This window comes from Coccomyxa subellipsoidea (genome assembly GCF_000258705.1).
Source record: "Coccomyxa subellipsoidea C-169, whole genome shotgun sequence".
Lineage (NCBI taxonomy): Eukaryota > Viridiplantae > Chlorophyta > Trebouxiophyceae > Coccomyxaceae > Coccomyxa > Coccomyxa subellipsoidea.
In genome coordinates this window covers 839,751-860,522 of record NW_005178022.1, presented here as the reverse complement: position 1 = coordinate 860,522, position 20,772 = coordinate 839,751, and the positions used below count along the sequence as shown (strand labels likewise).

The 20,772-nt window shown below is 53.0% G+C and overlaps 3 protein-coding genes across 3 annotated transcripts; 2 read left to right on the top strand and 1 right to left on the bottom strand.

The window, feature by feature from the left end:
- Window positions 1-4,653: 4,653 nt before the first annotated feature.
- Window positions 4,654-7,524, top strand: COCSUDRAFT_49124 (Metallo-dependent phosphatase; the record flags this gene model as incomplete). Its single annotated transcript, XM_005643439.1, has 7 exons — window positions 4,654-4,854; window positions 5,005-5,111; window positions 5,261-5,536; window positions 5,962-6,254; window positions 6,541-6,704; window positions 6,848-6,869; window positions 7,004-7,524. The coding sequence occupies 7 exons, from the start codon at window positions 4,654-4,656 to the stop codon at window positions 7,195-7,197; spliced, it is 1,257 nt and encodes a 418-aa protein (XP_005643496.1). The 3' UTR covers window positions 7,198-7,524.
- Window positions 7,525-8,523: 999 nt separating this feature from the next.
- On the bottom strand, window positions 8,524-16,631 carry COCSUDRAFT_45084 (concanavalin A-like lectin/glucanase; the record flags this gene model as incomplete). Its single annotated transcript, XM_005643438.1, has 20 exons — window positions 8,524-8,666; window positions 8,956-9,080; window positions 9,288-9,370; window positions 9,713-9,817; window positions 10,166-10,336; window positions 10,820-10,938; window positions 11,231-11,336; window positions 11,490-11,631; window positions 12,120-12,340; window positions 12,712-12,882; window positions 13,199-13,306; window positions 13,421-13,533; window positions 13,834-14,021; window positions 14,356-14,551; window positions 14,837-15,032; window positions 15,230-15,299; window positions 15,429-15,550; window positions 15,851-15,970; window positions 16,169-16,342; window positions 16,521-16,631. 20 exons carry the CDS (start codon window positions 16,629-16,631, stop codon window positions 8,524-8,526), a joined length of 2,784 nt encoding a protein of 927 aa, XP_005643495.1.
- Window positions 16,632-17,711: 1,080 nt separating this feature from the next.
- COCSUDRAFT_68098 (DUF298-domain-containing protein) lies at window positions 17,712-19,890 on the top strand. The gene is made up of 5 exons (XM_005643437.1): window positions 17,712-18,095; window positions 18,283-18,471; window positions 18,639-18,821; window positions 19,070-19,270; window positions 19,486-19,890. Exons 1-5 carry the CDS (start codon window positions 18,003-18,005, stop codon window positions 19,594-19,596), a joined length of 777 nt encoding a protein of 258 aa, XP_005643494.1. The 5' UTR covers window positions 17,712-18,002; the 3' UTR covers window positions 19,597-19,890.
- The last annotated feature ends 882 nt before the right edge of the window (window positions 19,891-20,772 follow it).

The following is a 20,772-nucleotide window of genomic DNA, read 5'->3' as shown; positions in this document are numbered from 1 at the left end:
ATGTCTCTCGGAGTTCCTGGCATTATTGACATGCTTTCTCTTGCAGGATAGGTGAGGAACCAGAGGAAGGAGGGTTTATTTGGGCAAGCCCACCTGCATTGTCCAGGGCCTTGCCGCTGCGGAAGGCGAAGGACTCGAGGTACTGCGCGGATCGCTTCTCCGCGTTTGCAGCCCAGCATTTCTGCTCCTCCACCCAGTGCTCCCGCTGCAGCCGGTGCGGCCGAGCGACCGCACGCCCGCTGCTGTCAACCTTCAACCCCTGCATCATGCCAGATGTTCCATTTAAACACCAAAGTTTCATATATACACCGTATCATGGTGCATTACAAACCCATAAATATTGTCTTGATAGTCTGCACCTGCATGCCAGTCCCTCGCATAAAGTGCGCAGGTGTGGTTGTCACCAGTATAAAGTCAAGGATATGCCCACATTGGCTCAGGGTACAGCGAGAAATCAGTATGCCAGATGCAGATGTTACACGTGCCAACCAGGACGGCATGCTGGGACAACGGCAAACTCTGTATTCATTGCTCTTAATGACCCCTGGGCAGCACCTTGCTGGGGTCAATGAAGTTCTTCCGCTCCTCTCGGTCGCTGGCCGAGGATGCCGCCTCCCCCTCCAGCGCGGGGTCGACCTCCTTGCTGATCAGCGCTCCAAGATACGCGCCCGTGTACGCACACCACAGCAGGATAGACCTCTCACCGCCCGTCCACACCACCTGCACAAAAAATACTCTTGCTAGTTAGCCAAAGTCGGTTGAAGAAAAAACACAATGGGGACAGATGAGAAGCCTGTACAACCTCTGGTAACCTTGCACATCTGTTTGCAAACCACACCTGACATGGTGAATTCCAAGCTACAAATATCAGGCAGCCTTGATGATATCCTGAGGTTGCCAAAAATTAGCAAGAAGAGAGCAGCAGGGATTTTCACTGCTTGGAACATGGAGTAGTGGGAGTGTTTCATAGGGGAAGGCACCTGGCCGCCCGGCGGGCAGATGATGTGGGAGACTTTGCCGGCGTGGGGCCGCTGGCCGCCATTGCGGCGCAACTCGCGCGGAAGCAGCTCGCCCGGCTCGCTCAACGCGTCCAGCCGGGCTATGTCCCACACGCGCACCGACCCCCGGCTGCTCCCAGTCCACAGCTCTCCCCAAGGCGTCCGGCACAGCGCCGTCACTGACCCAACCTTGTGGGCCTGCCCACCACCAACACACCCTTCATCCAACACACCCTTTAACCAACACACAGGCCAGGTTTGCTCTTGCTCATGGCGGTGGGCGGTGAGCAAACTCACTACCAGCGCCAGGCAAGGGTACAAATTTCTAAGCCAAATGCATGAACAATTGTACTCCCATACATCCACCGGCAATAAAATTGCGCACTTTTTCCACAGATAGCCCTCTCAATTGGGGTTGATTAAGGAGCAGGTCTCTTTGTAAGGTGACAAAACCAGCGCCCACCTGCCAGCAGCAGATCTGCTGGGAATTGATGGCAGTGCCGGGTGCGTCGCCCAGGCTGTGCCCAGAGACTCTGCCGTCCGAGTGGCCCACCCACAGCACGTTGGACAGCTCGTCCGCCAGCAGGCATGTGGCCTTGCCAGCCTCAGCCAACACCGCCTGGATCACAGTGCACAACACCAGTCATATTCTCTCCGTCACAGCCAGGTAGATCAAAGGGTAGTGAATGTCATATGAGTCCTCTGGACCTTACGGCCTCAGATGATCCGTGAGTGGGGCAACTTAGAAATTCATGACATGCAGGGCAGGGATGCTTGTGATGTGTGGAGGAGTGAGGAGGGCTGACCTCTGTGGAGGGAGCAGCATCAGCGTCCTCGTCAGGGGGAAGCCAGGCCTCCTGCAGGGTGACAACACCGGGCGGCAGATCAGGGCGGCCTATATCCCCCTCCACATCTCCCCACTGCAGCACGCCGCCTCGCCTGGTGGGACCTGTCAACATGCGAAAAAGTGCCATCAGAATTGAGATCTTCTGTGTGAAACTCTGCTCTCATGCATGTTGAGCTCGCATGCAGCTCAGGAGCCTCAATCTTGAGGACCAGAAGACAAAAATCATGGTGCTTTTCTGGCATGTAGCCAGAGGAGGAAGCGGGCCAAGGGGATACCTGCAAAGAGCGAGCCGTGGCCGATGGCGAGAAGGTACAGCTGGGCAGCCTGTTTGGGGTGCAGGGGCGGCAGCCGCACATCGAGGGCGAGTGGGGGCAGATTAGGGGGTGGTCGAGGAGGGGACGATCCATTGCTGGAAGCAGGCTGCAGACCAGAATCCTGGGCGGGTGTCATTGGAGAAATGCCCACTTCAGACGCTGCCGCAGGAGCCATTGGGGCAGCGCTGTCACTGATATCCAAGCCTATGGCAGGTCACCGGTATGTTGTCACCCGCTGAAACCAATGTCTAGTCTGAGGCTGCTGTAAGTGTGCAAGCACTTGCTGAGACAGTTTAAGAGCACAAAGAGCACAAAGCGCAAAGAATAAAAGCAGGCTTGATCTCTGCTCAATGTAAGATGCTCAGCAGCTGACCTCTGAAAGGGCTTGAAAGGGGCGTTAGCTGTGGGACACTGAACAGGCGCGGATCCTGTCCCATGGGCGTCTCTGCAGGCAACGGGGGGTTTTGCGCCAGCCTGCAGCACAAATAATGATGACTCACGCTGTGCATATAATGATTCATCAGTATGACACTTCTTAATTGATTACACTGGTCTCACCTGGGGTCTGGGGCCAGCTTTGGCGGAGGCAAGGGCTTTCCCTTGTACTCCTGCCATTTGCTGGGGCTGGCTGCTTTGGCAATGGCGTCCGGGTGGGGATACGGCTCGCTCTGCGCAAAGGCGACCAGCCGAAGAGCGACACTGAATTGCTCCCTCGACAGCCCCTCGTGAGTGGCATTTGTCACAGCCTTGACCGTGTTCCAGATCTGCACATGTCATGCAGCCAGGTCAGCATGATCAGCTCATCATGCCTCTGCACATGCCCCTTCAGACTGTTGATCACTGTCTCTTTAAGACTTGCGGAGGTACACTGCATGTCGCTGCCCAATGGCTATGGTCTTGCAGGCACGATGTACCTTTGAGAGCGCCTGCTTTGGCAGGTTGGTTCTTAGGAAGAAGTCTCGGGCCTCTGCGCCAGATATGCGACCATCCCCATCACGGTCTGCTTCAGCAAACCAGGCGTCCACAGTGGCTTCTGGAATATCGTCCACTGCAACACCCCTACTGGCACCTTGTGTGGATGCACCTGAATGATTCCCTGTGAACCACGAGATCAAATTTGTTGAAATTTTAAATCCTCAAAGCATTCATGCTGCCACATGCAAGATGAAGGAGGTCATGCATTTGTGGCAGGACGGTGGCAACCCACCTGAAGTGCTTGGTGCCTCTGACGAGCTGTTAAATGCATCCAATGGTTGCCGCTGTGCCGCAAAGGCTTCTGTGTCGCCCAAGGGACGAGCTTGGGATTCCTGTGCACACAAAATCTAATTCAAGGGAAGCTTCTTTCTACCCACTTCAACTGCTCTGGCTCTGTGCCTAGCAATAGTTTGCCGGATGAACCATTAAATATTGGACTGTACCTGGGAAGAATTTGCAGAGTCCCGCCCTGAGGTTATGTCTGGGAGTCCTCCCGCTGAGGGCACTCCAGTACTGTCAGCATCATAACAGTAGTACGCGTCTCCCGTCAGCAGGTCCTGTAGGTCCACACGACGCTTAAGATATCCTCTCTTTGTCATCCCATCCCACAAAACTGCGACCTCCTTTTGAAAACTATTGATTTAAAAACACTGATCTCCTGGGAAGCAGGCAGTCCCAGAGTTATTTTTCTTACATTTGTCCACCTGAGCATGAACAACCTCAAAAGTGCTTTTGAGATACATGTCATACTCGTTTAGCATGAGGATGGTTGTTGCTGTGATTTCACCAATCAGAAACAACGCACAATCATACCTAGTTGGAGTGCAACAACACATTCTGATCAGTCTTTCACAGACCAAAATCTGACGCCTTGATGCGCAAAACATGTGCCTTCTAGTATGAAATCAAGCGTATAAAGAGCAAGACTACTTGCATGCGATGCAGGGAAGAATATGAGCGGTGCTGAGGAAGTTCACCTGGACAGCGTTTCTCCCTTTCACCAACGGTTGTTGCACGCTCAAGGGCGGTGCAAAGGGGTTCTTGGCCCCTCTAGACCCCATGTGTTCACATCACTTCAGATCATCCACTATGAAATGTGTTCACGGGACATTGTCTCCGGCCAAAGGCCTTCCAAGGTTTGACTGGTGACGATGGAAAATCAGTAAAAGGTATTCCACTGAACGCCAAGGAACCAAACCAGCACCAGGATCAATGTCTTTTACTATTATTATTATTGCGCACGATTCGAGAAGGCTTGCTCTTTGCCTTCGGGAAGCTTGCTCGCATTGAACTCCTTGGAAATTCTGTATATACGCACCCCAGGTTGTTTGAGGGTTTTACAATTCAGGGGGATTCTCCATGCCCTTCCCACAAACGCTTCCATTAGACATCGCTATGCTGTGAGGGGGGGCCAACTTTATCTCGTTTGAATTATTGGATGTCTATATTTACTGACATCTACGACCTGGATGGATGCAGATAGCCGGAAAGCAGCCTCTTGCAAGGGGCTGATATATCGATGGCTAGACGATTCCCGCTCTTGCAAGTCGCCTTTCTTGGTCTAATACTATCGTTAATTAGTCTATGTTCTGCAACAAAATACACGAGGTCCACGAAGAAGATCCAGCTGAAGTTTGATCAGGATGGATACTTCAAGATCGTGCAACTAGCTGACCTCCACTACGGCCACTTCCCTGAGACTGATGAGCACACAGACAAGGTATCAACATAAGTGGAACGGCTGAGAAGATGGAACAGAGATCAAGCATTTTCTTTGACTCAAGAGGCCTCATTCCTGGTCCTAGGGTCTCAGGAGCTCGAGGACTCATGAGCATGGTTCTGGGTGTGAGAATGAAAAATCTGCACGCAGGTCATCGCCAATATCTTGTCATATGAGCAGCCGGACTTGGCAGTGCTCTCAGGCGACATGGTCAGTGGCTTTGCCTGGGACGGCACTGTGGGCTGGTTTGAGAAGAGGTCAGCGCCCTCACGCACCCTTTCCGCATTTCTCGGTGCTCACAGCAGCACCAACAAGCTGATCCCTTTCATCCCCATCAGCTTTGCTCCCCTACCTCATGAAGTGCAAAGTACCAGAGCTCAGGTAGGAAGCTGTCGCTCACTTTCAGGTTCCGCCAGCTTGTGAAGCCGATAGCGGCAGCGGGCGTACCGTACGCGCTGATCCTGGGCAACCACGATGACGAGGCGGATTTGTCACGCGAGCAGATAGTGCTGCTCGACACTCGGCTGCAGCAGGGGTCGCTGACGCAGCTGGGGCCTCGGGAGGCAATTGGGCTCTCCAATTACTACCTGGACATTGCGGCTAGCAAGGGAGGCGCGCCGGCTGCGCGGCTGTGGATGCTGGACTCGGGCGGCAGGGGCTGCGACTGGATGTATGGGGGCTCGTGAGTGCCCTGCCTTCACCATCCGCTCCTGTGGCTGCACCTCTAGTGCTACACACCTCTGCTTTGTCTGCTTGTCACCACCGCACTGGCCACCACATCCACAGGCCTGCATGTGCTGACGCCATTTTCCATCAGGGACTACATGGCATGATGCCACAAACATCACCTTTCCATCTTGCCCTGTGTGGCTCTGTTGGGACAAAACCCATCTCTCCATCAGAGCATGGCTCTCTTACCACTATCATCCCTTCCTGGAGAAAGAGCACCGTAAATTTCCTCACTTTTGTACTTTGAATTTAAATCTGAAATCAAAGATTGGGACCCTTGTCAACGTAGGGAGTGTCCGCATTCCGCAAGCACCCCTTTCTGGAGAGGATTACTGCAGCCCCCATAAAGGTTCTGAAAAAGGAGCCCTGTCAATGCAGGGGGTGCGTGGAGAGGCCAACGATCTGGTGGATGAACCGAACGCTGTCAGGGTTGCCAAAGGTGCCCTCGCTGGCCTTTGTGCACGTGCCGGTGCCGGAGTTCATGGAGGTCTGGAACCGGGGATCTGCGCGCGGCAGCAAGCATGAGCCGGTCAACTGCCCCATGTCGGACACCGGCCTGTTTGACGCGCTCAAAGACGCGGGCGTCACTGCGCTGCACAGCGGCCACGACCACGACAACAACTACGAGGGCCTCCTGCACGGCGTGCGCCTCGCCTACGGCCACAAGACGGGTGCGCAGCATTCCAAGCGCTTAATCTTTCTGCTCACCCTTGCCACAGAGCCACAATGCTGCATACCCATGTGTTTCTCGCATGGCATACCGTTTCCCCTGAACAGTGGAGAGGAAACAAAATGAAAGGGAACGAAATGTCTTGGACATGCAGAGGGCATCGTTGAGGGCATGCTTTACCTTAGATTACCCGCCTTGTAAGGCAAGCTAGGAAATGCGAGGAAAGTTTCTGTGAGGGTTGCAAGGAGTACTGGGGCAAGTAAAGATGGTGGCGGGTGACGGCGCAGGGTACGGGAGCTACGGGCCGCCACCCGGGTGGGGCCATGGCGCGCGAGTTATTCTACTGAAGGCTGGGCAGGAGGCGCACGAGGCCGAGACCTGGATACGACTTGAGAATGGCGCGCGCGTGGACCAGTCCAAGAACCCCAAGTTTGCCAAGGCCCTGCAGACCGTCTGCGAGCCAGGCATGTCCTCCCTTGCCTGCCTCTATGACATGTCTCTGTAAGTATGCAGCAAGACTTGCGCCTTGGAGGCACTGCTTGTTGGCAGCCGAATGGTCCCTGTCCATTGCGCACTTACATCGCATGCATGCAGAAGAAGATGGCGACGCGCCTAGGTGGTCTTGTGAACCGTGTCAGCAGGCACATCTGTTGCTAAAACTGCTCGGCTGTGCGGCAGCTTCAAGCCACCTTTGTGGCTGTTGGAGGAGTGTTGTTGCAGGGAGCTGAGCTAGTTGCTGGTGTACTGCAGGGGATGGCTATTGCGAGGAGTTCCCCTTTGCGCCGACCTGCAGAGCCGAGCTGCGCTACAGGCTACTGTCGCGCATCAGTCTGGCAAACTTCCTCTACTTTGTGGGATTTCTAATCCTGTTGGGTGCTGCGGCCATGTACTGGCAGAGGCTGCTGAAGAGGAAGGCAAAGCAGCAGGAGCACAGCAGCCTGTGAGCTCAGCGAATGTGCGTGAGAGTTTCTCTTACACAATATGGACTGTGGACATGCAGCTAGCTGCAGGCAGATAAGATTGACTCAGTGTCTTGACTAAACGCGTTGTACCATCAAAGACAGCCTGTAACAAAGGGATACCAGACAGTTTCTTGAAGCATTCTAAATACTGTGTATCGCGCACAGCAGACCATTTGTGAAACGCTGGGAAGTAGTAAAGTGGCAAGGCCTTTTACACATTGGAGACGGCCCGTCCCATGATTGTATTGGTTCCTACAGCTGATTGCGCCACTGAAGGTGCCAATGAATCGTGTAACACGCTCGCTTGCCAAAATTATTACCAGCAAGATAATGGTGCTGAGAGTGCAATTGCAGTCTCACAATCATGCACAAGAAGTACATGCATTATATCAAAATTACTCCACTGGTCTGATAGTTATGGCACATGTACATAGAGGCATAATAATACAGGGGAGCTGCCGGGCATGGCAGCATAAATTTCAAGACATCAGCTGCTCAAATCACCCCACATGCACGAAAGGTTTCTCTCTTATGCTGCAGACCTAACCTTCCCATCCTGTTCAGCGGGGTCTTCAGGGCATTCCAAGAAAAGATTTCCCGATTCGATGCTGTTGAGCTTTGATTTGAATTGTTTTCGGGCGAGATTTCAAAGGGAGAGTTCGCAGGATCTTAAGCGGACCCAGCTTGCACAGGATCAAGCTTGCACAGAAGCAAGTGCCAGGCCATCTTCTCTCCTACATAGACTTGGCCATGAGGGGTATTGTGCTTGAAGCTAGCGGTTGCCAGCGCCCGAAACATCTCCGTTCAGGGGCGAATAAGGACCCTGGGGGTGACGGACGCCAACAAACTCAGGGGAGATATCCAAGCGCTCTTCAGGGTCCAGCGTGTCCAGCCCCTGCATGACATCATATTTGTCGATCCGTTGCACAGAAAAGCTGTATTGAAGCCACTCTAAGAAACGGAATCACTTAGAAATACTTCAGTTGAAGTGCGTCAGCCTTGGGCTGATCCCTGAGCTGCCAGAGATTGCCTCTCAAGGGCTCTGGCATAATGCTCACTGATCTGCACAAGGCGCCCGCCCACCAGGTGGAATACTTCTACGGTATCAGCCAGTTTCTTTTTCTCTGACCATACCTCCTTCTCATGGTCTCAAGAAAACTCTGATACCTAGACCAGTCCTGTTCAATGGGATGTGTCACAACACCATCTTGCCGCTGGTCATAAACACACTGCTCACTTCCTGTGCATTTTCCTAATGTCCGATTCACTACACAAGCCGGCGAGGTCCCAAGGTCTTGCCGTGAGTCATCATGACCAATCACTAGGGCAGGGGCGTGCCTGGTAGAGGGTGCCACGCTGGCGGCCGCGCAGGCGGCTGCCCAGGTCGCGAACGCTCTCCTCCACTCCCGGGAAGGCCTCCATCAGCGAGTGCCTGTACAGCAGGCCCACGCCTGCCACACACACAGTCCCTGATCATCCCTTCGTATCACTGGCGCCGGTCACTTTGCCAGCAGGATGGACAAATCTTATAGACGTCTCGCTAGAGTGCCTAGATCCTAGATTTCTAGGACCTGCAAGCGTGCGAGAATACTAATAGCTTTGCCAGTAGTATTTGATAGGACGAATGCAAATTTCTCCCCTCTCTAGGTAGACAATCACTTAAAGTAAGATTGGCAAAATCAGGGCGTCTGCAGTGACAAAAGGGAGTATGAGGGGATGCAGATGAGGATGTGTGCTTACCGAGGCATCCCAGCACGAGCACGGTGAAGATGATGCTGAGGACGATGGCAACAGTGTGGCCGCCAGAGCCGCTCTTGGAGTTGCCTCCCTGCGCGCTCTGCCCGGAGGAGTCACCCGAGTGCGCCCTGTGGCATTAACACCGGCTCAATACATCCCTGCTCAGCTCAAGCATCCACTTCTGCAGACGGGCATTTGCAATGCTTCGGCGCCTTTCAATGCTGACAAGGGCACAGCGACATGCATGCGGTATGGAGGCCAAAATGCATGGGGTATGGGCTGGGTGATATTTGGGTGATGGTTACCCAGGGCTAGGGTGGACAGGGTGTACGGACCCCGGGCCTGCATGCTTGCCAGCTTGGTCGTTGGGCCAGCACTCGGACGGGCTCTCCCCTGTGCACTGCCAGCCCTCCTCCACCTGCAGCCAGTAGCACAAGTGCAATATTGAGAAGATATTGAAGGTTGTTACGGGCTCACACACGCCAAGTCACAAATGCCGCTCCCACTTTAGCCCGGTGAAGTGTACAAGAGTTGAGGCAGGGACAGCGCAGAGCTGTCCAAAAACAGTTCCTTCCCTTCTGTTACGATGTGCAGCGACATAGGAAACTCATTGCCTCCTGCCACGTGTTCTGCCAAGACGCGCCCACCGGGAGCATTAATATGTGAGGCAATGTCCCCAGCCTACTTCACTGCTTCGCGTACGCACTTTTGGGGCCCCCCAGGTTGCGTTTTTTTCTTTTTCGAGGGAAGAGATCTGCACCTTGCACTGTGCGGAGCAGCCGTCGCCGTCGTCTGTGTCACCGTCGTCGCACTCCTCTGCGCCCTCCACGATGCCATTGCCGCACACGCTCAGCCACTTCACCACCTGCACCCCAGATTTGCCAGCTCAGTCATCCATGATTTGAAAGACGCTGACATCTTGCCAACATGCTCCCGTCCAGGGACCTGTTAGCGCATCTCTGTGCTCCGATCAGCTGCAACAGCGCGAGAGCACATACCAGCGCCTGCGAACTCGTCACGTCTGCATTCGCTGCCTTATGCTGACCTAGTTTTGCAGCTGCAAAAAGCTCGATAGTGCTGCAGGTGCAGCGCTCCTGTAAGGCGTATTGACTGTCGGCATGCAGGCATACTGCTAGAGCTGCAGAACACTATGGGTGCATGCAACATTGACATACACAAGTACCCTTGTCCCTTGCATCAACTGGTGTCTCACCTGCCAGCGGGGCTCCCCAGTGAGGTACAAATCGTGGCCGCGGCCGGTGGAGTCTTTGACTAAGAAGCCAGCGCCCTCGTCAAACTTCCAGTACGCCATCAGGTCCGGATCATGGTCCGACACCGCCCCGTCACCCTCTGCTCCCGCGCGCTCGGCCGCCGTTGCCATGCCCTGCAAGCATGCCACATCATACCAATTCTCAGTATTAGTAGTAATACACCAGGCAGAGATGTGCACACTGCAACTGTGTGCATCCCTCTTTCCTGCTTGGTGCTATGAAGTGGTGCAGTAGCTTGCAGCAAGGAGCTTCCATTCAGATTCAGACCGTCACAAGAGGGTCGCTTTTAAGGTGCCTTTGCACACCCACAGTACCATTAGCTAAGAGACAGTTGCATTAAAGTTGCTTGTTGCAGACCTGCATGTCAGCTTCAGCAGGCATGCGAAACAGAGCAGGCTTGCACGTCCTTACAAGTTTTAGTGCGACAAATTTTACTGTCAGAATCACTAATGTAAACATTCTGGTTGTGCATGCGAGCTGACTGCTAGCTTGAAGTATCTTGTGCACATCATGTGCACAGGGGATACTAAACACTACCATGAAGTACCTCCTAATGGGCAGGCTACTGGAGCGATTGTGAGGGCTGATTGCCGCACCTGCTTGATCTGATCCTGGGTGCGCACTGTGCGCCAGATGCGCAGCTCATCAATGGCTCCGTAGAAGTCCTGGGCGCCATACTCCTGGTCCCTCATCCTGTCCAGCTTCCCGCTCGCCCCTGCACAGCTCACAATGTCCTCAAAAACATGCCTTCCCGCTGCAGGTAATGTCCGACGACGTGCTGAGGACTTTCTGTGCTGTGATCACAATCCAACAGTAAGACAGTGACACACTTCAGCAAATGCTCAGATTCAGAAGTAAGGACCGGAGCTGTGAACCCGGAGGAACAGTGAAAAGGACCTTGCGCATTTTTCTTTTCTGACTGGGCAAACTCCTCCTCATCTATTACAAAACAGACAGCTTCGGCCCCACAATACGTACAGCACCTGCCAGACATGAGAGAAGCACACCTGGGGCTGAGTCGAAGCAGCCGCCGACGCAGTCCTGCTCGCGGCCCACGATGAGCGTGCCTCCAGACGGCATGTGCTTGCCCTTGCCGCGAGTCACCGTCCACACCTGACCAGGCACAGACTCAAAGCCTTGGTCTCATCGCAAGTACAGCATCGCCTACAATCAGATGCACTGGTGTGGCAGCTGACACCATCACCATAGGTGAGAGTGGTGTATGAGATGGGCAAGGGTTCACAGGTGGGTCCTAGTGAGACACACCTTGCGGCCGTTGTCATAGAGAGAGGCAGAGCCGTCGGAGGACTGCCAGGTGACCGCGATGTGGTGCCAGGAGCCGTCCGTGGAAGACATGCCCGCAGTGTGGTCGCTCAGCTGCCCCTCGTCCTCCATCACAGAGATGCCCCTGCAGCCCCAACCCACTCAGCGCTGACCATCAAATACATCCTCTGAACACCTCAATGTTGGACTCTCCAGCGAGCATGCATGTAGTACTGTGGGTGCAGCGCAACCAGAATCGCAGGTATGCGGCTGCCAGGTCCTGACTGCATAAGGTTCTGGTTCCGCTGAGAACTCACAACACTGCATGCAATTCTTCGCACTTGTGTTGTCCTCTTCAGAGCCCCAACCTGGCCAATTGTCCTCCCACAACTCAGCAACAACATCTCCTTGGCGATAAGCAGTTGAGATTGCACAGCTGAAGGAGGACAACTAGCCATCATGCGCGCAAAATCCGCTTAGGACGCGGCTGCTGCGCTGACAGGCAGAGCTCGTACCCTCTGGGAGACATCAGCACCTTACAAGGAAAAATGCCGTCATGAGATCCTCTCTAAATCGCAAATGAAGGCTGCCCACCAGTCGTTGTCCCAGGCACCCACTGAGAGATACTAATACCTTCCAAAGACCTTGCTGCAATGAAATTGTTGATACATCACAAAGCAGGCTGCGAACCAGTCGTTGTAGTTGAGGATGAGGAAGGTGTTGTCTGCGCGCTCGTAGCCGCCGGTGGCGTAGGAGAAGGGGACGCCCTTGCGGCACTTGTCCACGCTCAGCATCCAGAACTCCACCGTTATTGCGTCACGCGGCCACTCCTTGAACCCCGTCATCATCAACGCCTGCGGCACAGAATATTTAGTGCTGCTGCCATCCATAGCTGTACTTCTCTTGGAAGAAGTATGCAACACCATCAAAAATAAAACAGAAATAAAAACCAACGCGCAGGAAATGATAAAAATGAACAAGGAGTACTCTTGGCATGGTGAATGCGCAAGCAGGTGGTCTTATTTTGGGTTGTGGCATATTTCTTGCTTAGCCGAGAGGAGCAAGCAAGATTCTGCAACGAGTGAGGCAATGTACATATGGAAAGGCGCAAGCAGGAGTTCCTTCTGGGGACTTCTGGCATGTTTCTTTAGCCAAACAAGTGCAAACAGTATCCTGCAATGAGTGAGGTGGATAGAAATTAGGATTTCCAGCCAACAGTTCGCACCTGTTGGTCGTTGAGGTGCAGGGCGTGGCCGCGGCTGCCGGGGTTGGCGGGGGCGAGGGCCGCGCCGGAGTCCCACTCCATGAGGGGCGCTGTGGAGTACTCCCAGCGGGGGGTGTCCCCCCACAGCTCCAGCTTGTTGTCGTGGCTGCCCCTCGAATCCGACACCATTTCCTATTGCCAAACAGTAAGTCAGCGATCATAATCCTATTGGAAGGATAGAGCTAGCATGTGATATCCTACATTGCTGTTTGCATGCTGGCTGACACTCTTGATTCCTGGCCGAACAGACTGCCATGCAGTCAGTCTGTGCCACATCAGGACAAACTTCTGATTCAAAAAAGGCTTGGTGGGGATCCCTTGTTCTCAGTCATGCCAGGGAGTTAAAAGACTCTAAGGGGTGTGTCATGTTCCGTGTCAAGAACCGAGGGAGAGGTATAGATCAGGTTGCAGGCATGCATGAGTCCAAAGCTGTTAAGTGGGGATGTACCTTGCCCAGATGGCCCTTGGAGATGTCCTGGCTGCGGAAGTTGTACATGGTCAGCAGGTCCAGCTCGGTCCCCGGCTTCTCAGAGAACATGTCAGCGCGGATGTCCTCCTGCAGCAGTGCCAGCATGTCAGACATCGAAACTACTAGCATAGGAGTTTTGCAGGCAACTTTTATAATTGCTAAGACCAACACGACTGGGCAGGGTAGGAAGAGTGTCAAGACCTGGTTCTTGGCGCGTCCCCAGATTCGCAGCGCTGCCATATCGCCGCTGAGGGACTCGGAGGGCGAGAAGCATGCGCCGTAGCACTCCTGGTTCTGGCCCAGCACCAGTGAACCTGGCCACATACACAGTCTCATCACGTGACATGCTGTAAAGCCCTATATTATATAGGGTGCAACTCTGGTGGCCTCCGCTCTGCAGGCCTTTTTGTCGGCTGGTCTCTAGCTAAGCGCATTCACCCAGAGTCTTAATAATTGTTCACGCACTGCATGCCAAACCACCCATGTGTCTGCTGCATGTCATGCCTTCTGCGTGTGAGATACAAAATCCCAGGACTGCACAGCGACCTGGGCTTGCAATCCAGGCATATGCAGCGCCATTCAGACAGTGCACGTCTTCCAGTTTTCCCACGCACCATGGTTTTGGCGGTCGGTGCCCCAGGCGAGGTGGGAGTCAACGCCGCCTAATGCCGGGTCCTGCTGCTCCACCTGGCCGCCCGTGGCGCGCCAGAAGGGCTTCTGCGGCTCGCCGTCAAAGTACATTGCCGTCAGCCCCGAGTTGCCCTCCCACGTCACTGCGATGTGGTGCCAGTCGCCGTCCAGCCTGCCAGATCGCATCCATCAGTACATCAACATCTGGCTTTTGGGTTTGCATGGGAGGTATTAGTGTCCATCGAGGCATGCCAGAATGCTATTTAAAGATGCTCTGCTTTTCCAGGACATGCAGAATATGTGACGAGCATGCAGGCTCACTTCACGTGGACACAGACACCTCCCATGTTGTTGGATGTCCTTTTCCTAACGTGTGAACCTTTGCAAAGAGCAATCTCAAGTGCTGCCACCACAAGCCATCTCCAGCAGCATACCCATACAGAGGATGTTTTGTCAGCACACCATCTTGACATGCAGTTCAGAGCGATAAAATGATGGGGGCCCACCACTGGACGTTGTAGTCGAGCCAGTTTTCAAAGCGCCGGCCGTTGCCGTCGCGGTTGGAATTGATGTGGACGGTGATGGATCCGCGCGTTTGGATGTCCAGGTAATCCAGGTCGCGCGTGTTACGGAACTCCTCGTAGTACTTCTCCACCCGTATCGCGTCGTCCGTAAACACGCTGTCAGTGACTCCCCCGGAGACTGCACCAGCCACGTGACAAATCAAAGGCGCATATGCAGAGCTTGTATATTGTAAGGGGCCTACATGAGCCTATGAGAAACCTGACAGCCTGACAACCTGACATCGGGGACAGAGCACTATCTCAATCATCAGCACTATAGGCCCAGACAGGAGTAACCTCAATAGAGAGATTGCATGAGCATAATCATGCTGAAGAATGCAGCATGTTGTAGCCCATGCTGTCAATGCCATACATCTCTGCTCTTGTGGTTCAAAGTTCCATCTGAGATTGGCTGTGGGCGCACAGATGTTCTTTCTCTGGGTGTGGGTGGCGTAGGAGAAGAGGGTGGTGAAGGAGTTGGTGGTGGTGTCCTCATCGTAGGCTGGCGTGCGCGCCCAGAACTCCACAGTGAAGTCCTTCTCTGGCATGTTGACCATCGCCGGGTTGAAGGCGTAGTTGTTGGCAAAGTTCAAGCTGCCCGTTGACAGCTGCTTGCCATCCTGCGCAATACACACGTGGCTCTTTACACATCCATCCACAATTAATCCTTCATGCATCTTTCTTAATCGTCTCCTCCTCACAAGGGACTTCTTATCAGAGAGGCTTGCATGAAGTGGCTAATATTGAAAACTAGAAGGGGCGTAAGCGAGTATCCTGCCTTGCTGATGTCAGCATCGAGGTGCATGGGTGGTGACACCAGGGGGAGGTCATTCCCATTGCCACTGCTGTCCTTTGCCACCAGATGCGCGCTCGTCAGCCCATCAGCCCTGCACACAACACTCCAGTTCCTTTCAATAATCCCCATTGGCAGCTTGCAGGACATGAGCTGATCCAGAAAAAAGCATTGCAGATGCAGCAAAGGGAGTCCTAGGGACGGGAGGTTGCAGGTGGCCCACCCATCTGGCTCGTCAAACTTCCAGTAGGCAATGAGGTCGGCGTGGTTGTCCAGGCTGCCCCCAGTCCGGCGCATGTACCTCAGAATGTCATCGTGGCTGCGCTCCACCTTCCACAGCCGCACCTGCACACCCATGCAAAAATCCAGTGACATCCATTACTCACTTTTTTGTCACTGCCAGCTGTCATCACCCTTAGCGCATGCGCCCAGGAAGCGATCGGGGTGATACAATTGCCCAATGTCGCCCATGCCAGGCACTCATTAATTTGCCATTGCCAGGTGTCATTGCCGGTAGCGGAACAGGGTGACAGAATTATTGCCTGCCCAATCCATGCCCATCCCCCACACGTTTGCCGCTGTCAGGGATTGGTGCCTGTCACAAGCGCTCAAAAAGGGGCTAGGATCGCAGAGAACTGCTCCTACCTCGTCCATGAGGCCGTAGAAGGCCTGGCCAGCGTCGGTGCAGCCGCCGTAGCAGTCCTGCTCGCCACCCAGCATGAAGGCGCCCCCGGACTGCAGCGGCTTCGTCTTGCCAGATGCCGTCTGCCAGAACAAAGCACCACACCATCGATTCACCTCGACATGACAATGCCAGAACAGGAGACACACATAAAACACAACATGAACAGAATGGGTATATGTTTCTTCCTGCGGCGGCCATTGTGACCTCCTGAGAAAAATGACACGCACCCAGGGCAAGAAATAAACACAGCATTGGGTCAGCAAGGTTGGGAGGGTTACCTCAGCCATGAGGAGGCCGTCCTTGTAGATGCGCGTGCGGCCATTGCCGGCCTTGGTCCAGGTGACTGCCAGGTGGTGCCAGCCGCCAGTGCGGTCGATGTAGTTGGCCGTGTGGGTGCGGTTGAAGGCGCTCATGCAGCTGACATTGTCGGTGTCCGGCCACAGGTCCAAATACTGTATGCAGGCACCACACACCCTTAGAGCCAACACCATTCTATGAACTATCTTCCAGACTTGAAGCGCAGTCACTGCAACGGCAGGGCAGGTTGTTTGATGTAATCTGCCTGTCAAATTTTGTGGGTAGTCGCTTGCAAGCGCACTTAGTCAGGTGCATTTGGATCTGAGCACTCACCTGGAAGTCATGGCATGCAATGAGGTCGTAGGCATCAAAGACCACAAAATGGTTGAATGCCTCGTCGCGCGCCTTCGCATCGCTGCTCTTCGACTCCAAAGCATAGGACATGATTCCACCTGCGGAAGGCAAATTTAGAATACGAATTCAGCCTTCAGAGTAGTGAAAAAGCAATGAAGGTGCACCTTACCTCGATGGCAGTAGTCTGACGTGCTCACCCATGCCTCAAACGTAAAGGCGTCCGAGGCAAAATTCTGCGATTGTACCAAGCTCTTTTTTAGACCTGAGCTTGCAGTTACTCTTGCTTCAAAAGCACCAGTGTGCTGCAGACATTGGGGCTGAGGCCACCAGGACCTTCCCAAATAGCATCACAAAATAGCGCACCTTGAAATTCCGCAGCACTGGTGCATGATCAGCAAACAGAAGCGCGTGTCCAGCCCCACCTTCCTTGCAGCATACAGTTCCTGCGCAGCCACCAGCAGGGGATCCTCAGGTAACAAATGTCAACTACCAAACCTTCCAATTATTTGGAAAGTCTTATCCTGGCCTTTAAAGCCCCAATTGAGTTCTGTGGCGGCCTGAGGAACACTAGAAGAGGACAACACTGATGATGTGAGTTACTTCACTAGGAGGACACTGAATGATGCGATCGTGCCCGTGTGGATTCATGGATTATCATGATGTATTTTGTAGTAAGCAGTGGGCGGGCGATCGTGCACGCCATACGACTCAAAAGGCTGCCAAGGTTGCTATTACACATAGCGATGTCTTCGAGGCACACTCAAGGCAAGTCGCATGCAGTAAGCGGTGAGCATACCTAGCAGACATAGGATGCACAGGAAAGTCAGAGGCCCTGGCACAGGGGCATCAGCCCTTTTTGATCGTCTTAAAGTGCTCCTCATGCTATTTCACCATCAAGACATTATAGACAGACCTAGTCCCGCAAGATCTATTCGATAGCCGTCTGCAAGCTGACAATCAAGGCTGACAAGGTATCTCAGAGCCTTCTACGGCGCTGCAAGCTGCTTTACAAATGTGTGTGCTTTCTCATCTCAGTCCAAGGAACTGGCGCTGGTGCTGTCAGAATGTCTATATCATGTCCCCTGAGTAACCTGAAGCTCAACTTATACACCCTAGCCTGAAGTCTCCTTGCTGGTCACTTCAACCATTCCAGAGTTCAAATTTCAAAACCGAACAGAGATGACTGGGTGAGGAGCGCAAAGAACGCTAGATTAGTGTTTCAGCCCTTGCCAGGTGCTCTGTGCCATATTTGCAAATCTTGCACAATCGTCTTCGAGCTATCAGCGTGGGATTGCTCAGCAATGTTGAGTCGTTGAATTCACTTTAAGTGTGATCATGCGATGAAATCAGCAGGCAAGGTCAACGTTCTTGAGACTTAAGGGCAGGCGATGCTAAACGATACGAAAACCCTACTGTGTGGAGCAGAGTCGAATGATGCGCACTGAGATCTGATAGACCACAATGCACCGGTTAGATCGTCAAAGTAAAGACAAGATCGAGGCGTTCGTTGGTATCACCAATGCACACGAAAAGATGGCCTTGAGATGCCTTCAGGTCCGTATGGCTGGATCACCTTGTGATGTGGTTCCAAAGGTTTGCTTGTGAAGCTTAAGCTATATAATGTCTCAGAAGTGTCCCTTGTAGTAGTCTTGGTGTAGATGACGCCTGAGTCTGTTGTCCTTCACCAAGCCTTCGCCTTCAGACTTCTTATTGTGTGAGAGGTCTTGCTGCGTGCATTCAGGCTGCAGATTGGAGCATAGAGGCAGCTATAGAGATCTACTATCAGTCCGTGCCTCCGGCACCCGCGCAAGTGTCTGTGCCCCAGCGCACATCTCAGACTGCTCTGCAGCAGCTGTATCAGCGGTACCAGGACCCCCACTCTGACATGATACTGGCAGAAGGTGTCGGCCTCTTCTGCGAGGACCTCCAGGTGTGCATGGCAGGATAGATTGCGAGGCCACTTACTGTCTCCCAAAGCGTTCCATATTACCCCTCATATCCAGGACTGGGTCATTTGCCTGCCGTGGTCAAGATCCTGAGTGGTTTTGCTGGGGAGGTGGTGCATTGTGCTGAGTGAGAAGTGTGCAATGTGAACAGGTGATTCCAGAAGACCCTGTCATGCTAGTGCTCAGCAGGCATTTCAGTGCAGCGACGATGTGCGAGTTCAGCAAGGATGAGTTCATCAAGGGCATGGCCAGCCTGCGGTGTGACAGCATAAAGAAGCTGCAGCAGAAGCTGCCAGGACTCAGGGCGGAACTTCAAGATGACAAGAAGTTCAAGGTATGCACAGGCGCTAGACTTGTCCTGCATCTCACAAAATGTGGCTTGCTCATGCACATCCACGTGCCAATTTATTGGCAATGGTAGCTGAACAGTCCTCCTGTCTTTACTTCAAATTCAAGCAATGGAGCACTGCTTGGGAATGGCCTTCCTGCGTCATGCATCCTCCATCCTGCAGATGATTTATTTTCATCCTGAACTCTGCCAAATATCGTAAAAGCTGACAGACCTTCAAATGTGATGCCCAGGAGATCTACAACTACACATACAGCTTTGCTCTGGACAAGGGGAAGAAGTGCATGCCACAGGACACAGCCATAAGTTTGTGGCGGCTCCTGTTCTCTGTCAAACCCTGGCCACTGCTCGATGCCTGGTGTGCATTCCTGGAGCAGCACCACAACAGAGCAGTCTCAAGGGACACATGGATACAGCTGCTAGACTTCTGCAGAGTACGCGTCCCGCTTGTGTTGTTTTCCGTCTTAAGGTATCATGGTGTCTTGTACATCACTAGCATTGCATATACTCCGCGAGGCAGTCCTTTCTCCCAATTTGCGCTTGCACTGCCTTGTATGTCTTGCTAGCATGCATCTCTCCTTTCATGAGTACTAGAGGGGCCTTCATCGCGCTGTGGCTCTGATGATGACGGCGCTCGTGTCACGTGCAGGCAGTCAAAGAGGACCTGTCAAATTTCGAGGAGAGTGGGAGCGCGTGGCCATACCTTCTTGATGACTTCGTGGAGTACATGCGCAACGGAAAGAAGCTTGAGGACCGCTAGAGCATCTGTGCCGCTTCCTCTATGTGGCAGCTGCAGATCCCTAGAAAAGTGCTACTGTGTGGGCCACCAATATCAATGATTGCTGGTGCAAGTGCTTGAAGAGTACATCTAGCACTCTGTAGCTGGCCCTGTAGACTTGTATGCTCTGCCAGAACTACCTAGTATGCGATTGGAAAGCGATTGAAGATTAGATCTAGAATGTTATTTCAGCCAGTGCTCTTGAAGGACCCATGAGCAGCCAGATCTGTATTGTCTAGACATGTATTGTATGTATCCCTGAAATAGGACAGAACTCTCTTACACTTTACGCCTACTTTGCTTGCCGTGAAGATGCTTGACGTCTCTTCCTCTGATTGATATTTGTTTAAGGATCAGAGAAGGAAGGCATGGTCAGTCCATGCCATGGAAGGCCATAATCTCCCCATTCGGCGTCCAAGAAACGGAATATGAAAGGTCTCGAGGAACAGTATCGCGCAAGTTACGCGGACGGTAGGTTGAACGTGCTCCAATTCTCTTGCAGATAAATTCAATCTCTAAAAAATGTCCAGATCGGATGGTCTTACCAAGAGTTGACTCTGTGAAACTTGTCGTCAGGACGACTTCTTCTCAATATATACGAATTAAATTGAAAGTCAATAAGGTGTATTGAACAAGCCTGCAAAAAACACTAATTACAACTGTGGACATCAGGCACATCACTAGCGGAATGGAGCAAGAAGAAGCAAATGCCGAAGCGCACCATCAACGATCGCTGCGCAAACTGGAGCAAGGCAAATTCAGAGAAGCTGTAGATGAAGCGCAAATGGTCACAATATTGAAACCAGAATGGTATGGCAGGAATACTGGATCTCACTCGCCATCTTACTGGCCAAAGCCAGGAGTCTGACTTGTGAAGGGTGAAGCACATGTGTTTTCAATTTCTGAGGAGGTCGTAGTGTCTGAAAGCAACTAAATTCCAAATAGTAATGCATGAGCAGGGTGCCAGGATGGGTTGCTTTGGGCGAAGCACAAATGGGTCTTGGTCACTACAGGGCTTCCCTCCTTGCATACAGGTGGCGTGCCGTGACCAGTTCAACCTAAACTGTAGGAGACTACATAACAATGCATTGCATCATAACGACCCCATGCGTGGCTGAGCACAACTTTTCAGGGCTTGCTCTCGGCATGGCGCAGGAA